Raw genomic sequence first — 20,720 nt, 5'->3', positions numbered from 1 at the left:
TAAGTACGGTATGTTACTTTGAAGAGGAAATGATGAATTCGACGAACTTACTACGTGCATTACCTATTTGACGTAATAATGAGAGTGCTAACATTTCAGGTGTGTCAGTTATTGCAATAAATGCGAGCTTATAAGCCTTAAGGACAGTTTTAACTGTGATGAGGTGTTACCTGATATTTTTAGTATCGTGGTATTACTTTACATCCTGAGTTATTGCGATACAGAGCAGTGTTTTCTAGTGGTGCCTTGTTGGAACCATTTTCAATAGTCAAATGACTGTATCAAGGAGCGATTAGAGGACCTGCTAGACAACTGTGTTATGTGGATTGCATGGGAATTTGGCGAAATGCAATACAGGTCGTTCGGATACTTTTGAGCATGACTGTAATTCGTTAACAATCCTATTAGGTGCTGGGTTCGCATCCCTGTCACAAGCTTTATATGATGGCATTTCAGTTTCAAACATGAGCATACCTTGTTCCATGTGAATGACACCATATTAAACGTCGTTGGGGGTAATTCCCAGGACAGTAACTGTTATGCCAGGATTCCCAGTTCAGTACAAACATTTTCGTCGTTTATTTTCAGGATCTGAATTGATAACTGATACTGGTGCAAACGTCTATACTTCACGTCTCTTACGCCTGGTGATCCGGTCTCAATAAGGCACAAACAAAGCCTAGCTTAGTTAGCAATGGCTATAGGTGCTTGGTTTGAATCCAGGTCCAGAACGACGACGTTGGTCATTCAAATTTGTGTACATGTAGCTGTTGATGTGTTACGAGAACAATAATATTACTGGTGATTCGCTGTTAATGTTGAGATTTCCTTAGAGTGCTTGTTGCCGTTAATCGCGATTTTCTACTGGTTCGTCCAATATCCAGTTTCCAGAGCCACTCGCCGTTGAGCGACCTTCAGCATGTGGATGGAGAACCTTTTAGAGAGCGAAAAACTATTTTCCAATTGCCGTACAGCTTTGTAACTCCATATATTGTCTCAAGTATTTAATTTTGACTAAGGATTACTGTACAATATATGTAAAATAATCCGTTTTTTCAGAACTTTTGGAATGTCACTTGTTGTAATTAAGGTTAGTTTATAAGTTTTATGGGGTGTCTCATCGCTAAGAATATATTTCTAATATGTATTGTATGACGATATTAGTTGATGCTTAGACTGACTGCCATAAAGACCTTTGGTCTCTTAGTAGTCTCTTGCGGTACCCATTGTGTGTAGTCAAACGACTGTACCCCATGGGGTTTTGGTGTTTAGAGGACTTGCAACATAGCTACGTTATGTTGGTTGTATTCGGCAGTGACCCACTTTTTTTGCTGTCAAGTGTACATGGAGCAAATCGGTTGGTTGTTTTTGCATTCGATGTGGTCAACAGAGGGCTTGATGGAACTAAAGAAAGCACCGTAAGTTAATGAGCGGTTCCTCGGGAAACAAAAGAAAATGGTTTTTTATCATATTTTCGCCAGCATCAACAGACCAGAATCAAAATGGGAATTCCAAGACGTCTAGGTACAGAAAATGGCTGCTTTTTAAAGTTATATCCCTAAGATCCAGATATCCAACAAACTTCAAAATTTTCTACATGTATTTATCCGTTTTCCGAGATAAAATAGTGCTATTAAGCAGGTGAGCAAAGCAGCTATGATTATATAAAGTAAAAATATTGTTTACAATGCAAGAGAAATTATGCTAACGGAAATAAAAGAAATGGGGCATATGAGTAAGAGGAGTAAATATGGCCTGGATGCGATCATGAGCAGTATATGCAGTTAGAAGTGGTAAGTAAGTTAACTGTGCCTAGTCATTTAGTACTAAGCTTTGACTGAGGGACATTTGTTTATTAATTTCCATTACTGCACCATATTTATCACATCACATCCACAAAGGAACAAAGATCAATAATACAGAAATAACAGAAATTAATAAATTAATGAATTGGTTTTTATAGATGAAGACAGCTGGAACACCTCATACAAGGAGCTGACATACGATTACTAAAAAGTAACACAACTGCCTTGCTTGAAAATTGAAAGAAGGGCCACAGTGGTTTTTGAATGGGGCTTACCGGAGTAAGAAAGTAAAGCCACGAAAGCGATGGCTAGGCAATGTGGAAGAAGATATAAAATCTCTAACAGGGTGGCGCAGAACCACGCGGGAGTGGGCAGTACGGAGGAAACTTGTTGAAGAGGTGAAAACCCACGAAAGATTGTAATGCCATGAGAAAAATTTTAAGGAAAGGAACAAAACTGAATGAAAAATTGACGGAGTAACAAAATGGATTGAGAGTAAACGCAAGAAAAGTCAATACAATAAGAATTAGCATAAACGTGCTTAGTGATGAAATCAACATCAACATTGGGGTCACGAAAGTTAAGAGATTCTGCTACCTTGGAAGGAAAATAACGCATAACGGACAAAGCAAGGGTAACATTAAAAGCAGACTACCAGAAATGAAGAAAAAATTCCTGGTCAGAAGAAATCTACTAGTATCGAACAGAATTTGAGGAAGAAATTTCTGATAATATACACCACTGGCCAATAAAATTGCTACACCGAGAAGAGATGCAGATGATAAACGGGTATTCATTGGACAAATATATTATATTAGAACTGACATGTGATTACATTTTCACGCAATTTGGGTGCATAGATCCTGAGAAATCAGTACCCAGAACAACCAACTCTGGCCGTAATAATGGCCTTGATACGCCTGGGCATTCAGTCAAACAGAGCTTGGATGGCGTGTAAAGGTACAGTTGCCCATGCAGCTTCAACACGATACCGCAGTTCATCAAGAGCAGTAACTGGCGTGTTGTGACGAGCCAGTTGCTCGGCCACCATTGACCGGCGTTTTCAGTTGGTGAGAGATGTGGAGAATATGCTGGCCAGGGCAGCATTCGAACATTTTCTGTATCCAGAAAGGCCTGTACAGGACCTGCAACATGCGGTTGTACATTATCCTGCTGAAATGTAAGGTTTCGCAGGGGTCGAATGCAGGGTAGAGTCACGGGTCGTAACACATCTGAAATGTAACGTCCACTGTTCAAAGTGCCGTCAGTGCGAACACAAGGTGACCGAAACGTGTAACTAATGTCACCCCATACCATCACGCTGGGTGATACGCCAGTATGGCGATGACGAAAACACGCTTCCAATGTGCGTTCACCGCGATGTCGCCAAACACGGATGCGACCATCATGATGCTGTAAACAGAACCTGGATTCATCCGAAAAAAATGACGTTTTGCCATTCGTGCACCCAGGTCCGTCGTTAAGTAGGCCTACACCATCGCAGGCGCTCCTCTCTGTGATGCAGCGTCAAGGGTAACCGCAGCCAGGGTCTCCGAGCTGATAATCCATGCTGCTGCAAACGTCGTCGAATTGTTCGTGCAGATGGTTGTTGTCTTGCAAACGTCCCCCTCTGTTGACTCAGGGATCGAGACGTGGCTGCACGATCCGTTAAACGAGGCATCACAACAACGTTTCACCAGGCAACGCCGGTCAACTGCTGTTTGTGTATGAGAAATCGGTTGGAAACTTTCCTCATGTCAGCACGTTGTAGGTGTCGCCAACGGCGCCAACCTTGTGTGAATGCTCTGAAAAGCTAATCATTTGCATGTCACAGCATCTTCTTCTTGTCGGTTAAATTTCTCGTCTGTAGCACGTCATCTTTGTGGTGTATCAATTTTAATGGCCAGTACTGTATATATGGAGCACAGCATTGTGTGCCGGCAAGGGTGACCGAGCGGTTCTAGGCGCTACAGTCTGGAACCGCGCGACCGCTACGGTCGCAGGTTCGAATCCTGCCACGGGCATGGATGTGTGTGTTGTCCTTAGGTTAGTTAGGTTTAAGTAGTTCTAAGTTCTAGGGGACTGATGACTTCAGAAGTTAAGTCACATAGTGCTTAGAGCCATTTGAACCATTTGAACAGTATTGTATGGTAGTGAATCACGAATAGTGGGGGACCGGAGATGAAGAGAATGAAGCGTTTGAGATGTCGTACTATAGAATGATATTGAAAATTAGGTGAACTGATTAGATAAATAATGATGATTTTCTCTGCACGATCGGCGAGGATACAAATGTGTGGAAAACGCCGACAAGGAGGAGGAACAGTATGATAAGACAAGCGCTAAGACATCAGAGAATAACTTCCACGGTACTAGAGACAGCTGTAGAGAGTAAAAATTGTGGAAAAAGACAGAGATTGAAATACATCCCACAAATAAGTAACGATTTGCGGATAAGTGCTACGCTGAGATGAAGAGGCTGGCACTGGAGAGAAAACTAGCGGGTCACATCAAACAAGGCAAAAGACTGATGGCCCCCGCAATTTAAAAACAAAAAAAGAAAAAAACGCTACGTACTACGGCATTGTGGCGCTGATGTTACTATGTGCTTTTTAGGTGCAACATGAAGTCGCGTAGGAGGATTTCGACCACGGTCTAACAAAAATTTTCAAACTTTTAACACTGCTGATTAGGCCGCTAGAAAAATCTACACAAGACGCTTTTCGAGATTAACTTAACATCAAAAAATCTAAGAAGAAAGGTGGTATTCTTCGTGCACAGTATGGTGTTACGTGTGAGCTACCAGCAGTGTCACAGGATTTAAAAATGTTTTACAGTGTGTACCAGAACTGAAGACATATAAAACATTTATTACGTACATTTATTTTATCGATGTGATAGCACTCCGTCTTCAGGCCACAAGTGGCCCATCGGGACCATCCGACCGCCGTTCATCCTCAGTTTAGGATGAGGATGGGAGGGGCGTGTGGTCAGCACACCGCTCTCCTGGTCGTTACGATGGTTTTCTTTGACCGGAGCCGCTACTGTTCGGTCGAGTAGCTGCTCAATTGGCATCACGAGGCTGAGTGCACCCCGAAAAATGGCAACAGCGCATGGCGGCCTGGATGGTCACCCATCCAACTGTCGGCCACACGCGACAGCGCTTAACTTCGGTGATCTCACGGGAACCGGTGTATCCACTGCGGCAAGGCCGTTGCCCGTCAAAGTGATAGTAAAAGTTTTTGCCTACCCCTCATATACAAAGCCTGTAAACTGAATATTTTACATTTCGATAAAAAACTTACTGATGTTTTACGAAACATGTACCTAGCTGGAGTGTTGCGTTTTTTCAGGGACGGAGGTGGCCGGTAAGAGCTCGTTCATGGCTGGCTTTGGGCTGGGCTTCCTGGCGTTCGCTCTGAAGAAGCTGTTGCTGCCGGTGCTGATCGGCGCGCAGATCGCCAAGTCCATCCTGATCGCCATGTTCCTACCCTCCCTACTGGGCGGCCTGGGCAAGGTGCTCAACAGGGGTGTCTCCACGTTCGCGTCCGCCTCCAGCGCCTCCGGCTCCAACGGCGGCGGCGCGGGCGGCGCCGCCAACTTGGAGGATTTCGAGTTCAAGGACAACCTGGACGCCGCTGAGAGCAGCTACCCGAGCGGGACGTTCGCCTACCCCGAGACCCCGGGCGTTCTGCCCGCCTCTGCCATTTACAAAGACCAGTCCGCCGTCAGCAGGTATGTACACTAGCCAACAGTCAGCTGGTCATTTTCTCTCTGGACGAGTTTTTGGTCATATACGCTCTCTATATTATTTACTCTGTGTACTGTGCGAGACACCTTACGGTGTGTGAAGAAACATACCTGTGGTTCCACTTCGACCCTAGTCCTTACCATTCGCGATTGATTCTGGGGAGAACGATCAACGAAGAGCCCGTATGAGCTTTGCTCCATCTGATTATTTCGTCGCGGTCATTTCTCGAGTTGTATAAAGGAGGATTTAATATGTTGCCTGACTCTTGGAACTACACTCACAGAATCCATACGTACTAAAAAAATTCATGTAGGTGTGTACATTTGTATGTACGTTCGTATGTATGCATTTATGTTTGTTTCATATCTCCTCCTAAACCACCAATTTCAACCATATTTGATGTACATAGCACTTACTGTGTGGGAAGGGAGTAAAAACCACTCCCTCTCAGAAGAGTGAGGTGGTGGTTAAAAATTATTCAAGCTCACTAAATGCAAATAGCGAGACTATATTCGTTGAATATTTCAGAATGAGAGCAGTTAGTGACTTACAACAAACTTTACAAATAATTTCTAACCTTTAAGAGACTTTTTCTGACACTCCTCGCCCTCCACAAAGTAATGAAAATGAAGAAGTATATCACTTTCTACATATTCTCTATTCAAGCAGTAAAAGGGCCGCATCAGGTGTGGCGTTTAAATTTATTACTTCTTTACTACTAACTCTATTCGCAACATATTTCGCAGATAATACCTATATATACCACAGGATATACCTCCAAAATTATATAAATGTACGACACATGGGTAAGGATATGTTGTCCTGAGACTGGTTTGATGCAGCTCTTCATGCTACTCTATCCTGTGCAAGCTTCTTCATCTCCCAGTACCTACTGCAACCTACGTACTTCTGAATCTGCTTAGTGTATTCATCTCTTGGTCTCCCTCTACGAATTTTACCCTCCACGCTGCCCTCCAATACTAAATTGGTGATCCCTTGATACCTCAGAACATGTCCTACCAACCGATCCCTTCTTCTAGTCAAGTTGTGCCACAAACTTCTCTTCTCCCCAATCCTATTCAATACCTCCTCATTAGTTATATGATCTACCCATCTAATCTTCAGATTATATGAAGTCATTATTACTGAGTTGCTTGGAAATGAAACTGCAGGGCGAAATTCACTGAAGATACAGGTGAAATATGCATACAAATATAATGAAGTATGAAGTGTGTTACATATTCCCGAAAGGCTCCTCCTAAACCCTTCCATCGTTTTCAACCAAACTTGTTACACTTCTTACTATCTGAAAATAAATGCTGTTGGGATAAGAACCAGCATCCTCCCATTGGAGTTGAGATGATAATTCAGAGAGGGGAGAGGGAGTAGGACGGATTGGGAGGGGGGAGTAGAAGACGTACAACGATGAGGCAAGAGAGCAGGACGCAGATAGGGGGAGGGAGAATTGACAGAGGCAGGGAAGAGGAGGAGAGGGGCGAAGAGAGGCATAGGAGAAGAGGGGCAAGGAAAGGAAAGAGCAGAACATGAACAGAAAGGGAAGGTAGAAGAGACAGAAACAAGGGATGGGAGGAGAGGGATGTAGACGTGGAGGAGGAAATGGATAGATAAACGTAACGGGAGAAGGTGAACAGGTAGAAGGGACAGGGAAGATGGGTGGAAAAAGGATTAGATGGATAGAGAGAGGCGGTAGAGGCGTCTTACAAATTTACTGTCTCTGATGGACACACGTCCAGATCATCCGCACTCAAAATTTCGCCATCTCTCTCCCCACATTCACCACTGCTGGCGGCTCACCTCCAACTGCGCAACGCTACGCGCTGTTAACATCCAGCTGCCCAACACTACAATGGCAGACAACAATGCAAACAAGCCACAGACTGCACACAGCACAGTCAGTGATTGTCATACAGAGCGCTACGTGGCGTTACCAATAAGAAAACCTAAACAGCCTACTTACACATTGTAGTACGAGTGGATCGTGTTACTATAAATTATGATACAGAAATTCAGAATTAATTTACTCTCCCTATTCGAGGATAAAGAAAACAGTAGAAAATTTGGGTTGTTTATTAGGCCTATATCTAATAAAGCGACCACTTCCTTTGCTTTCATTAGCAGCCTCAGAATACAGTAAAATTGCATTAAATCCGTCTGTAGTCGGTAATAGCATTAGAAACACCATTTGCTAAATAAGACCCGATCCACAAACCACCATTTCCTTCTACCTGTACTCTTCATCGATTGTAGTTTTTTTATAGTGAGTACTGAAGTCGTGGTGCAGTGTTTCAGTGTAATTTACTGAAGGATGCGTTATTTAAACACTTGAGGCAGTAGAAGAAACGATTCTTACCTTTGATATTTTTATACTGTGAAATAATAAATACTGAGTTCATGCTCTTGAACTAATATTTTGTCAAGACAAAGCGCAGTCAAATATTGCAGCAGACCTAAAGGAAATCTGACCACAGTAAGAATCCCTCTAGATTCATCGGAAATGTTCATATTTCAAATTCTGTGATTAAGCAACTATTCTATACTCAATGCGTACTTTCGGCCGACATTCCTTTGGGGACGTGAGTGTCTTGACTCTCGGCAAACAGATCATTTGTATTTTGCATACCTTTGATGCTGTGACCGAGCGGTTGTAGGCGCTTCAGTCCGGAACCGCGCTGCTGCTACGGTCGCACGTTCGAATCCTGCCTCGGGCATGGATGTGTGTGATGTCCTTAGGTTAGTTAGGTTTAAGTATTTCTAAGTCTAGGGGACTGACGACCTCAGATGTTAATTTCCATAGTGCTTAGATACATTTTTTGAATTCCTTGTCGTAATTTTTTTAAGAACTGTGATAAAACAATAAAATGTGGCACGCACAAACTTAAAAAGCTTAACAATACTATCACTAGACTCATATAATGGGAACAAGATTCAAAATTCTACTCCGCCAGCCTGCTTCAGATTTTCCGTGGTTATTAAAATAAATATAAGGTGAATATCAGGATTATTTTTTTAGATTAGGCTTTGACAGCTACTTTATCCACCTTTATCTTCTGCATCAGTTAGGCTACCGATAGGCATATCGCTCCACAATGAACTCACCTAATAAATTAATAACTGTCAGACAATGGATAAAGATATCAGACGGGTGGTCCTCGTAATGAGTCGTAGTTATCGGCCTATAAAAAATCAATAAAGGTATACTGCATGCAAAAGGAATTCGATAGATTCTAAACTTGGCCCAAGTGAATCCTAAATTTATTTCTATCATATTCATTGTTGGTAGGTCAATAAATGACATTAATATAAGATTCAGTTCAGCATATGACAAAAGAAACATCTAATAAGAATAAGTTATGAGATACACTAGCGTTAATTAACTTGTCAAGCAAAATGGGGATCAAAAGTAGTCAGCGTCCTAGAATATTACCTATATAAGACATGCACTCTGCAAAAAAGCAGTGATGTAAGATAAGACTAACCTGAAGTGAAAATATCATACAACTACTCTTCCTCGTTCGGTTTTGGATGAGCCTTCACGAATTCAGCTAAGTATCAGAAAACAACCATCTTCACTCCTTCCTAACCAGCCGATGCCACTCGGTATTCTCAACGTAACTGTTGCGTGCAGACCAAGAATGGTGCAGGTGGCTGTCAACGGAACTCGTCAGACGATGTTCAGATCGCCTTTCAAAGTTGTTCTGCTTGCTGCTATTGCGTCCTTCCGCCTCCCCAAGAGAGAGATCTGCTCACAGTCTGTACTGCTCTATGCCTAAGAATGAAGTCGCGTCTCTTGTCCCTGCTCCACACCGAAAACATCATTAGCTAGTGAAATAGTTCTCCACAGCACCTGCCAATGGCGTTATAGTTAATTTCTGTTATTCTCACACCAAAGAACTGTGTAAAAAAGTGTTCTCCAATGAATCGGATGTTTCAAAAACATTCTGGGTCCCAAACCACATCATTGAATGTCCTTTTTAGCCCACCAGTTTCAGAAAGATGGCTCCAAACCTCAAGCTCAGTTCTTGCATATTGATGAGAGAATAGCTCGTATCACTAGGAAACACGCAACGTGCTTTCACCCGGTGGCGAAAAAGCACAGCAAGCAAAGTAACTAGGCTTTGTTTGTGTCCGGCTTTTCTAATGGTTCTCTCACTCAAATTGCTCTCTGAAAGTCACCGAACTGTGCACAGTGCCATTTGCAGAGTCCTTTGACGTACCAGGGTCTAGTTCTAAAAGTGGCCATTTATTTGCTTAACGTTTTACATATACGTAAGCGTTGTGCTTTGCATTTCTGCAGCTCATGGTAAACGTTTGTGGCGGTCCCAAGGAGGGCATCGAACAGAACAACAAGGGTCGGCAGCTTAGTAGCGCCACTTGGCCAGAATTGTTATTCCTCCCCTTGTCAGCAGAGACTCACAAGTCCGACTGTGGCCGTAGAGAGCCTCGTAGCGGTAATCTTGTCTCACCGTCTACGCTGTGGCCACTTGTTGGCTTTCCAGACCTCGTACGCAAGAAAATGACACTGCACAGTTACAGAGTCCCAGTCAGAATAGAGAAGGTTAGTAAGTAGAAAAAGATAACCTGAGTTACAACCACTGATATCATTACTGCAATTTGTAGGGCGTGTTGCAAAGTAATACCTCCTAATCTTTTGTGCGAAAACTCTTAAAGCTCTTTAAATAAAGCAAACGTTATGAACATTCTACTTCTTTATTTTTTATGTCTACATATTTATTTCTCATCATGGTCACCCTGGCGACGAATGCATTTCATGCAACGAGAAACCAGTTTCTTGATAGCATCACTGTTTCACTTTGTTGACAGAACCACAACCTCACCCTGCTTGCACCGCTTCATCTCTGTCAAAGTTAAGTTCTCGAAAGTGTTCTGTAAGTTTTGGAAACAGATGAAAATCGGACAGGACCAAGTTGGTACTGTATGGGGGATGATCGATGACAGTGAACCCAAGGCATCGTATTGTTACGGATATCGCAGTACTCGTTTATGGGCTGGCAACATCGTGCTGAAAGAGAAGATGTTGTCTGTGTGGTCGAACTCCTTGAAATCGAAACTCCGTTGCAGCGCCCTATTTCTCACGCGCCGATATAGTTACGTTATGCTCTACCATGTTACACGCTGCAGTTTTGAACCCTCTAACGCTAGTATGTAGACTTGAAGAATAAAGATGTTAATAATCCTTGTGTTATATAAAAAGCCATAAGAGTCTCCATATAGAAAATTCGGAGGCATTAATTTTGAACAGGCCCTCGTAGTATCAAAATTAAATCGATCTCTCTAAACATGGCTCTAATAGAGAGTAACTGAATTATCAAAATAAAAATGAACTGTGTCAAGGTGGAGGCGAACTGACACCTCTCCATTGTATGATTTTCATCAACATTGCACTTAATATTTTTTATTCGAGGTATGCTGCCATAGGATGGTCGATCCGCAACTGTTCACTACTGATGAAATCGGATAATTTTGCAACTGAGACTGATGAAATAAAAAATTATCCAATTTCCTCGTTGTATGTAATGGTCTATCACTGCACTCTCTCCAAAAAGAGAAATATTTCATGTGTTGTCGTTCTATTATTGAGAGGCATTAGAGAAAAGGCTCTTCAAAGACATATATGATGTTATATTCTACCAGACGGTAGCAGTAGTCGAATTTCTATCAGCTATTCGAATCAACTATTCGTGCAGCCCGTGGTTCCCAGACGTATTGTGAGATAAAATACATGTAGCAACTAAAAGCCGAATCCAAAATCATCAGCTACAGTTAATGGCTTTTTAAGCGTATAATGTTTCTGCTCAATAACAAACAAAAATACTTACTAAGACGGTAATATCTTAATATCTGCTTAATTTCAATTGACGCTGGTGAATTCGGCCGTGATCTAATTACAGTTGGCCACTTACCTCATGGGAAGATGTGTAAGTATAACGGCCACTGCGAGGTTAGAGTGTAACTGACGTGCACTTAAGTGGTGTTTATGAAATGAGTGGAGCAATGAGCTATATTCAGATGGCTAAAAGAGACACACGCAAATGGAAATGCTATTTGACTTGAAAATCAAAGTAAAAGATTCGGTCGCCACCAACTCTAGCCACACGACAAACACGAGGCTCGACTGAGTTGGAAAATTAATTAATTTAATCATAGTAAAACCTCATAAAAGAACATTCATTGTAATGTCACTCATAAAAAATGGTATGTAATTATTAATATGATCCAGGGATTGTTCACATGAATCAAATATTTTAAAATAAAGTAAAAAGTGTTTGAACACTGTGAATAAGAGTAGCTTGCAGCAACATTCCTGAAAACAAGATCTTTTCTAAAGAATTAGTTTTAAATAAAAGGGGAACACTAATTATTGGACCTGTGTGCATGGAAACACTATGGATGGGCTAACAAGGAAACTACACTGTAAATAGAGTAGGTAACGGAGGCGAAATGGTTCAAATGGCTCTGAGCACTATGGGACTCAATTGCTGAGGTCATTAGTCCCCTAGAACTTAGAACTAGTTAAACCTAACTAACCTAAGGACATCACAAACATCCATGCCCGAGGCAGGATTCGAACCTGCGACCGTAGTGGTCTTGCGGTTCCAGACTGCAGCGCCTTTAACGGAGACGTAACATCGGTACACTGGATAAGACTTGAAACAAAAGTATTTGTTTCTTAAGACATTGATATAATACATCTATATAACTGCTGTTGCCTGGTAACTGCGTACGACTGCTTGTGAAACGCTATACGATTCACAACAGAAACTCTTAATTTAGAATCGCGGTCGTAATTAGAGGGGGACGGGAAAGGTTTAATACCAGCATTCAGACCCACATTCACTCAAATACAGCAATGACGGCCCCAACACCAACATGCAACGAAGATAGGAAGTTTGTTCCGCTGTGTTGAGAAATTATTAAATAAAAGAGTAAATCTGAACAGCACGCTTGCATTTAAAGCTGAACACCGGTTTGGAGAAACAGCCTCAACGAGGGCCGCACGTACACCCTTACACGCTTAACATAAAATTACAAACCTCAAATGCAATTGTATAATCCGGACAGTATATATGTAATATTCCAAAATCAGAGCAATAAGTGAACTCGAGGACAGAGTCGGGGGGGGGGGGGGGGCAGAGGAAAGTTGGGTTCACAGTGAACTTGTGTGCCCACGTGGTTTGTGGAGACACAATTTCTGCGTTCAAATGTTCAAATGGCTATAAGCACTATGGGACTTAACATCTGAGGTAATCAGTCCCATAGACATAGAACTATTTAAACCTAACTAACTTAAGGACATCACACACATCCATGCCCAAAGCAGGATTCGAACCTGCGACCGTAGCAGCAGCGCGGTTCTGACTGAATCGCCTGGAACCACTCGGCCACAGCGGCCGGTAATTTCACGTACCGTGGCCAAATTCCAGCAACATTAAACCACGCAGCCGCGAACAATTAACATTTTACAGAGGACACATTTGAATAGACAAAGGGTAATGGCAGAGGGCCAACAAACTCTAATATTAACCCATGTGGATGGTTTCCAACGGACATATAGCAATGTAACGAAGAAAATTCACAAGGAGGCAAAAATTATCAAGTTTCGGAAACGATTTGAATGTATACACACGCAGTTTCAGGCACACAAACATTCACATTGAACCGAGGGCGCACCTCCTATGTGAGGTGCTACTTTCTTCTTACGGACCAAAGTCTCCATTAGAAATCAACCTGAAAGTCTGCAAAAGTCTTGAATTCCTTGCTGCGACCCAGCAGAACAATCTTTATAAGACAAAACGCGAGGCCAAAAACTAAAAGCTCCCCACTAGCTATGAGACAACGCGCCACGCAGTTAAATCAACTCATCCTTCTTCGAAGAGACCACCTTGGCTGCAGACCCTCGGAGAACTGGAAGCAGACTGCCCATCTCACACTAAAACTTCGCCCACACAACCCGACGCCAGGAAAACCCAGAGATGAGGCTTCCGCCACCAACCTAACACCGGTAACTTTCACACAAAGGGAACAAATCTCTTTGATTACCTGAAAGTTACAAGGGTTGGCCATTCTGTAAGACTCCCGCTGATTCTCTGCAGCAAACCACCGTACAGCAGAATGAAATAACCCACATTCATTCACTCACGCAAGCCAGAGAGTTTTGGAGTAGAAGAACATGGGATAAAGATTTTATGTAATCATAGTCGTGAGTTGGGTTACATATAAATGTCGTCATAGACGCATTAGCAAGTTTGAAAATAACCAACACAACAACCATATGATGCTTGCAAATCGTAGAAAGCAATAGGCTACGGCTAGATTGAATCATAGCTCAGTCTTCTGTGGTACGAATTTTAGCAACGAAAACACCCGAATTGTTCTGTAGGACGCAAAGTGCACTGAAAAGCAAATAAAGTGGTAATGAAAAGGGACTATAGGACCCTTTCAATAGGATGGGAGAGGGGGGATGTCTTATGGTCTATCTACCAATACTGAGAACTCACGGGCGTGCGCTATTCGTACCGATCAGCTACTATGGTATAAATGTCAAACATGGGTCATGAATGCACATTACAAAGACAGACATTTTCAAATGCGGCAGGTATCTGTAGCAAGGGATATGAAATTCAGTTAAGGTTGATTTAGTACAACGCAATGAGTGGAAGAAAAATTACAGTAAAACATTCACTGAGCATTTGTGATCGTGTCTTATGGCCGCTTATGGCCGCTCAACGACGAGGTTATCAGCCCGTGGTGTCACAAATTGCATAATGCATTTAAATATAGGCACAGTTACTGTTGTTAATCAACTACTCACCCTCTCACAAAGACAACACAATATCACCTGGCCAGGCCGCTACAGCGACACAATTTGTGGTCGCCGAGTCTGGCAGCAATCTGAAACAGGCAATGGTAGATACGAAGTGTTCCATGTGATGCTGACTTTTATCGATCAGTACTTGGGGCCGGCTGCCATCTCATCACGCCCTTATTATAGCTACTCTGCTGGGGACTCATAATATATTACTTTATGCAGGTTAGCAATTAATAATAAGTTCAGCGCCTATTCGGCCCAAGGTGCGGCCCCACAATGTCAGTATTGGGTCTTGAGCAAAAAGTTTGACGACCACTGCATAAGAGTGTCAATAAAGGTCGAAACTTGTGCTTGTCGATTATCATAAGAAACTGCTGGTGAGATATCTCGCAAAGCAACTTCTATGCTACTATTAGAGTCCTTATGATCGGAGTTCTCATAAATGCACTCTGTGTCCTACTTTCTGCCATACGTACGCTAATATCTTAGTTCAAATGGTTCAAATGGCTCTGAGCACTATGGGACTCATCATCTTAGGTCATAAGTCCCCTAGAACTTAAAACTACTTAAACCTAACTAACCTAAGGACATCACACACACCCATACCCGAGGCAGGATTCGAACCTGCGACCGTAGCGGTCCCGCGGTTCCGGACTGCAGCGCCAGAACCGCACGGCCACCGCGGCCGGCTAATATCTTAGTTTCAACAAAATTGACCACATAGACCTAAAATATTTCCATTCATCATCGCCGTCAAATCATCTTTCATTTTCCTCCTTGCTATTTGCGCTTCCAAATTGCAATCTCCTCATCAGACAGCTCCCAGAAGAATTTGCGAGGGGCGTTTGAAAAGTCCGTGCAAAAATAAAAACTGCTTACGTGTTTGGGGTAAACCTTTTTTTTATTTTTCGACATAGTCTCATTTTAGGCATATACACTTCGTCCAACGCTGTTGTAATTTGTTGATTCCTTCCGAATAATAGGAATTGTCCAAGTCTGCAAAACAGCTATTAGATGCTGCAATCACCTCCTCGTTTGAATAAAATCTCTGTCCTGCCAGCCATTTCTTCAAATTGGGGAACAAATAGTAGCCCGAGGGAGCCAAGTCTGGAGAACAGGGGAATGTGAAACGAGTTGGAATCCTATTTCCATTAATTTTGCGACCACAACTGCTGAGGTGTGTGCTGGTGCATTGTCGGATGGAAAAGGACTTGTTTGTGGTCCAATCGCCAGCGTTTTTCTTGCAGCTCGGTATTCAAACGGTCCAATAACGATGACTAATATTCACCTGTAATAGCTTTACCCTTTTCCAGATAGTTTATGAGGATTATACCTTGCCAATGCCAATTCCAAAAGACAGTCGCCATAGCCTTTCCGACCGCCTTTTTTTGGTGCAGATTCTCCCATGTAACCCATTGTTTAGATTGTTGATTGGTCTCAGGAGGATAGTAATGTGTCCATGTTTCATCCCAGTGACGAAATGACGCTTAAAGTCCTACGGATTCTTCCTGAACAGCTGCAAACCATCCTTGCAACACTTCGCACGATTCCGTTTTTGGTCAAAGGTGAGCCATCGGGGAACCCATCTTGCGGATAGCTTTCTCATGTCCAAATGTTTATGCAAAATATTATGTACCCGTTCATTCGAGCTACACACAGCACTAGTGATCTCACGCACTTTAACTCTTCTGTCATCCATCACCATATCATGGATTTTATCAATGACTTCCGGAGTCGTAACCTCCACAGGGCGTCCAGAACGTTCAGCATCACTTGTGCCCATATGGCCACTCTAAAAATTTTGAAACCACTTATAAACTGTTCTAATCGAAGCTGCAGAGTCACCGTAGTAATTATCAAGCTTCTCTTTAGTCTCCTGAGGCGTTTTGCCTTTCATAAAGTAATGTTTAATCACCACACGAAATTCTTTTCCGTTCATTTTTTGACAGTCACTCGCCTTCGTTGATTTACACGAATGCCAAACTCAAAAAAATAGACCAATATGGTTGAAACTTGGTGTGCGTTCTTTCCAGAGATGCTACTAACTAAACATAACCTCGATACGCGCCAGTAGTGTCATCTCTCGAACTTTGCACGGAGTTTTCAAACGCCCCTCGTATTAGTCAAATATTTATCCTCCAAGAGATAATTGAAAAATTATTAGCTGCTAGACAATAGAGGTACACCGTACTAGTGTCGGTTGTTTTTGGTGTTGTTCTTATTACTTCCTTTTTGTGTACTATATACTCGTGAAACAGCTTTAAGGATGCACTTAAATTGCAGGCTGGAATTCTCGTAGAAAGCATGTAATTGGTGTGGCGTGCAGCTAAAGTGGAGAGGGAGAGAGGAGTAGGTGCTGGGGCGCTGGCGTTTCTTCCGCTCGCCACGTTTACGAGTCCAGTAGGGTGAGGCCTGCGCCGTGTCGTCACGAGTATCGGCCGACCTTGAGCAGCGCCGGCCGGGCCGTGCGTTGAACCGGCTAGACCGCTCATCCCGGTGAAGGCGGAGAAGACGCTCCAGAAACGGATGTAGGCAGCGCGGCGGTTCTTCACGCTTTCACGGACCGACATCCCGCCGGCTGCTCGCTATCAAGAACCCTTCACCTCCGGCCCTGACGTACTCAGATCCATGACTCGGTGTCTGTGTAAAATAGTACACAAAAGTAGCTTGTGGCGAAGAACACTTAGTTCCGGTAATTCCACGAAATGAGCCACTGGTGATATACGCCTGAGAACTGCGGTGAAAAGCGTTTACCACGACAGCGTTTAACATGAAAAAGCGATTGACACGAAGCAATACTGCACTCTCGACGAAATACTATACAGGGAGTTACAAAAAGGTACGGCCAAACTTTCAGGAAACATTCCTCACACACAAACAAAGAAAATATGTTATGTGGACATGTGTCCGGAAACGCTTAATTTCCATGTTAGACCTCATTTTAGTTTCGTCAGTATGTACTGTACTTCCTCGATTCACCGCCAGTTGGCCCAATTGAAGGAAGGTAATGTTGACTTCGGTGCCTTTACAAGTACGACACGACATGTGGTTCATGCACGATGGAGCTCCTGCACATTTCAGTCGAAGTGGTCGTACGCTTCTTAACAACAGATTCGGTGACCGATGGATTGGTAGAGGCGGACCAATTCCATGGCCTCCACGCTCTCCTGACCTCAACCCTCTTGACTTTCATTTATGGGGGCATTTGAAAGCTCTTGTCTCCGCAACCCTGGTACCAAATGTAAAGACTCTTTGTGCTCGTATTGTGGACGGCTGTGATACAATACGCCATTCTCGAGCGCTGCATCAGCGCATCAGGGATTCCATGCGACGGACGGTGGATGCATGTATCCTCGCTAACGGAGGACATTTTGAACATTTCCTGTAACAAAGTGTTTGAAGTCACGCTGGTACGTTGTGTTGCTGTGTGTTTCCATTCGACGATTAATGTGATTTGAGGAGAAGTAATAAAATGAGCTCTAACGTGGAAAGTTAGCGTTTCCGGGCACATGTCCAAATAACATATTTTCTTTTTTGTATGTGAGGAATGTTTCCTGAAAGTTTGGCCGTACCTTTTTGTAACACCCTGTATACCTTCTGCTTTTCTAACGAGGAAGAAAAGAATCTTTAGATGCAAAAATACACTGGCGTGCAAAACCTAAGTACGAAACAAATTTTCGCGCGATATATCACTGGCAAGTAACAATTTTTGATGAAACTTGGACCGTACATAGAAAGGCCTGCTACCGTATAGTGCACAAAGCAGCAGAAAGTAATATGAAGCGTGCGCGGCTCGTGTTCATGCCGTTTCTTGCTTGACAGCTTCTCTTTACGGAACTGTCGCCTCGTTTCTTATTCGATTTACTGCCGTCATTAAGCTGCTGGCTTGCCTGCCCGTGAGTGGCAGCAGCAGCGCGTATCGATAAGAGCACTGTCGTATTATCTTTGACGCGACCGTTAGTATTTCCGGCTCGTCGTGTGTCGGGGGTTCAGTCGGGTCGCAGCGCCAGTGAAGTCCGGACAGCTAGTACTCACCGACTGCTGGGGAAACACATACACTGTCCGACGATACTTGAGCGGGGACGACCGTTGGTTGGTCGTTTGGTCGGTCGTCTCATCGGGCGACGTGTATTTGGTGTTCCGATCGCTTCTGTGCCCCTTCAATTGATCATCTTATGGGACTTTGGTCGGTTCCTACCTTGTGCAGAGATGTCGGGCGGCCAAAGGGCAATTGTTACCCCTGCATGGTTGAGTCCCAGCCAGTGTGCCCGGGTCGCCGTGTCTCGGAGTTCCGAACGGACATGGAGTTGACTCGGGATGGAGGTGCAGTCCGGGCAGTCAAGACTGGCCCAACTGTTGCAGACACACATGGCTTGATTGCGGACGACCTTGGTTGGTCGTTCTGTTGGTCGTCTCATGGGACGACGTGTATTTGGTCGCCGACCGTTTCGTGTTCTCTGTGTGTGTAGACTTGACATTCGTCCTGGTTGTTCCACAGCGATTGCTTTTACGATTGTTCGAGAACTTGTGGAAGTGTCTTCGTGGAACTGTGTCTAGCTTGTGTAATTTCGATTGAGCAGTTATGTTAATGCCGTCTGCGTACTGGAGTAGGCAGTCGGTCGGTTGGGATAGTGTAGCGAGGAAGTCTCCGCGGCGAGGGCGTTAGCGAAGCGTTCCGCAGTGTGTTTTTCCTCGCCGTGTTCATGCTGTCCGTACCGCGTGTAGTTTGACAGCCTTTGGTCTTGCCTGCGTCGGGTTGCCATCTGATTACTTAATCTTATTCTTGGCTGCTTATCTCACCTAACCTTACGTTATACTTACCTCCTCAGGCCGATCCTTGGAAAACTTCTGAGCACTATTGTTCTGTTGTTTTTGGATTGTAATTTTTGTCTAGTATGGTGCGAGACCTTGAGCCGCCTATTAATTTAGTTTGATTTAATTGTAAAATAAGGGCTTCAGCCGCCATAAGTTAACAAATCCACGTTAACCAGGCTTTAAGCCTTGAGTTGTCCTAAGTTCAGTATGTGGTCTTCAGCCGAGATTTAATGCAAAATATTTTTGAGATAAGGCCTTCAGCTGTCTTAAATAAAAATTTGAAAATTCACTTGTTTAAAACCTTTTTTAAATTTTCTTCTCTATTGGAAAATCTTGTTATCCAGGCCTTGTCTAGTGTGTGTGGCCTTCAGCCGCGTATTTACGTAAAATTCTTTTTTTAAGTAAGGCCTTCAGCCGTGTTTATCACTTAAAGCAATTTTAATAACTTGCGTTCGGGCTTTCAGCCATATTGTTTTTGAATCCTTTCAAGGGCATGTGTGATTAAGTGTTTTTAGGAAAATAACGTTTGTGTGTTTTGTGCAACTAACAGTAACTGATCTTGGCCCTTTCCACAACCATAATCTGATCCGCTCTGTCCTGCGAAACCAGATTTCATAATACGCAATGAGACAAACAGAAATGAAATTTTTAATCAGATGTAGTAACTGCACTGAAGTCACCGCGATTTGTGATAGTCCCCTGCACATTAGACAAGGTGGTAAATAGTTCTTAATTGTGTGTCTGATCATCAACTGCGGAAGTACACGCTCTGCAACGTGCTCCAACGCTGGCCACAATGCTGGTAAGTGGTTCGGGTAGGGCGTTCCATTTCTACACCAGTGCTGGTGGTCGTTGGTGCAATGCATCTCCCCAACGCATCCGACACGTACTTAGTGGAATTTAACTCGGGGGGACGAGCTGGCCAGTCCGTTAGCTGATTATCCTCTCGTTTCAAGAGCTTTTCCACCTGCTCTATTCGAGGTGGTCACGCTTTTTCACCCATTAAAATGAAATCTGGGCCGAATGTACCCCAGAGAGGTGAACATAATGATGGAGTACAGTGACACTATAACGTTGACCGGTTAGTGTATCATGTTCTAAGATGTAGAATCAGTACGACCGTGCAACATAACATCTGCACCACCAAAACGATCATGTTCGACAGTATTCGCGGGTGCATATCGTGATCCCACCTCTCGATATATAAGGGCACGTCCAGAAACACTACTAGAACAGAATCTGCTCTCATCCAACTAGAGCACGTAACTTCGCTCCTCGTTGGTCCAGACCTTACGGTCCTGTCACCATGGCAAACGGTGTCGCCGATGTGCGAGTGTCAACGGAACACAACGTACTGTCCGTCTGGCAAAGGAAGTACCCCCATTCGGTCGTCATGCCACTGCGGAGTGTGAGAATCCGTGCCTTGCAGTCCTATTAAATGTGGTTGCGACTGCACCCGCTATTTGATGTGGGTCCGTTCTTGCCTGATGCGCAATGTAGC

The 20,720-nt window shown here is 43.5% G+C and overlaps 1 protein-coding gene across 1 annotated transcript in view; it reads left to right on the top strand.

Moving 5' to 3' along the window:
• The first annotated feature begins 5,175 nt into the window (after positions 1-5,175).
• LOC124789913 overlaps positions 5,176-20,720 on the top strand; it is a 97,652-nt gene continuing 82,107 nt past the window's right edge. The window contains exon 1 of the mRNA XM_047257430.1: positions 5,176-5,540. Coding sequence (XP_047113386.1) covers positions 5,188-5,540 — 353 coding nt within the window. The 5' untranslated portion in view covers positions 5,176-5,187. The remainder of the gene's footprint in view (positions 5,541-20,720) is intronic.

Source organism: Schistocerca piceifrons, chromosome 3 (genome assembly GCF_021461385.2).
Source record: "Schistocerca piceifrons isolate TAMUIC-IGC-003096 chromosome 3, iqSchPice1.1, whole genome shotgun sequence".
NCBI classification, from domain to species: domain Eukaryota; kingdom Metazoa; phylum Arthropoda; class Insecta; order Orthoptera; family Acrididae; genus Schistocerca; species Schistocerca piceifrons.
Note: the sequence above shows the minus strand (reverse complement) of the source record. Positions and strands in the feature narration are given on the sequence as shown.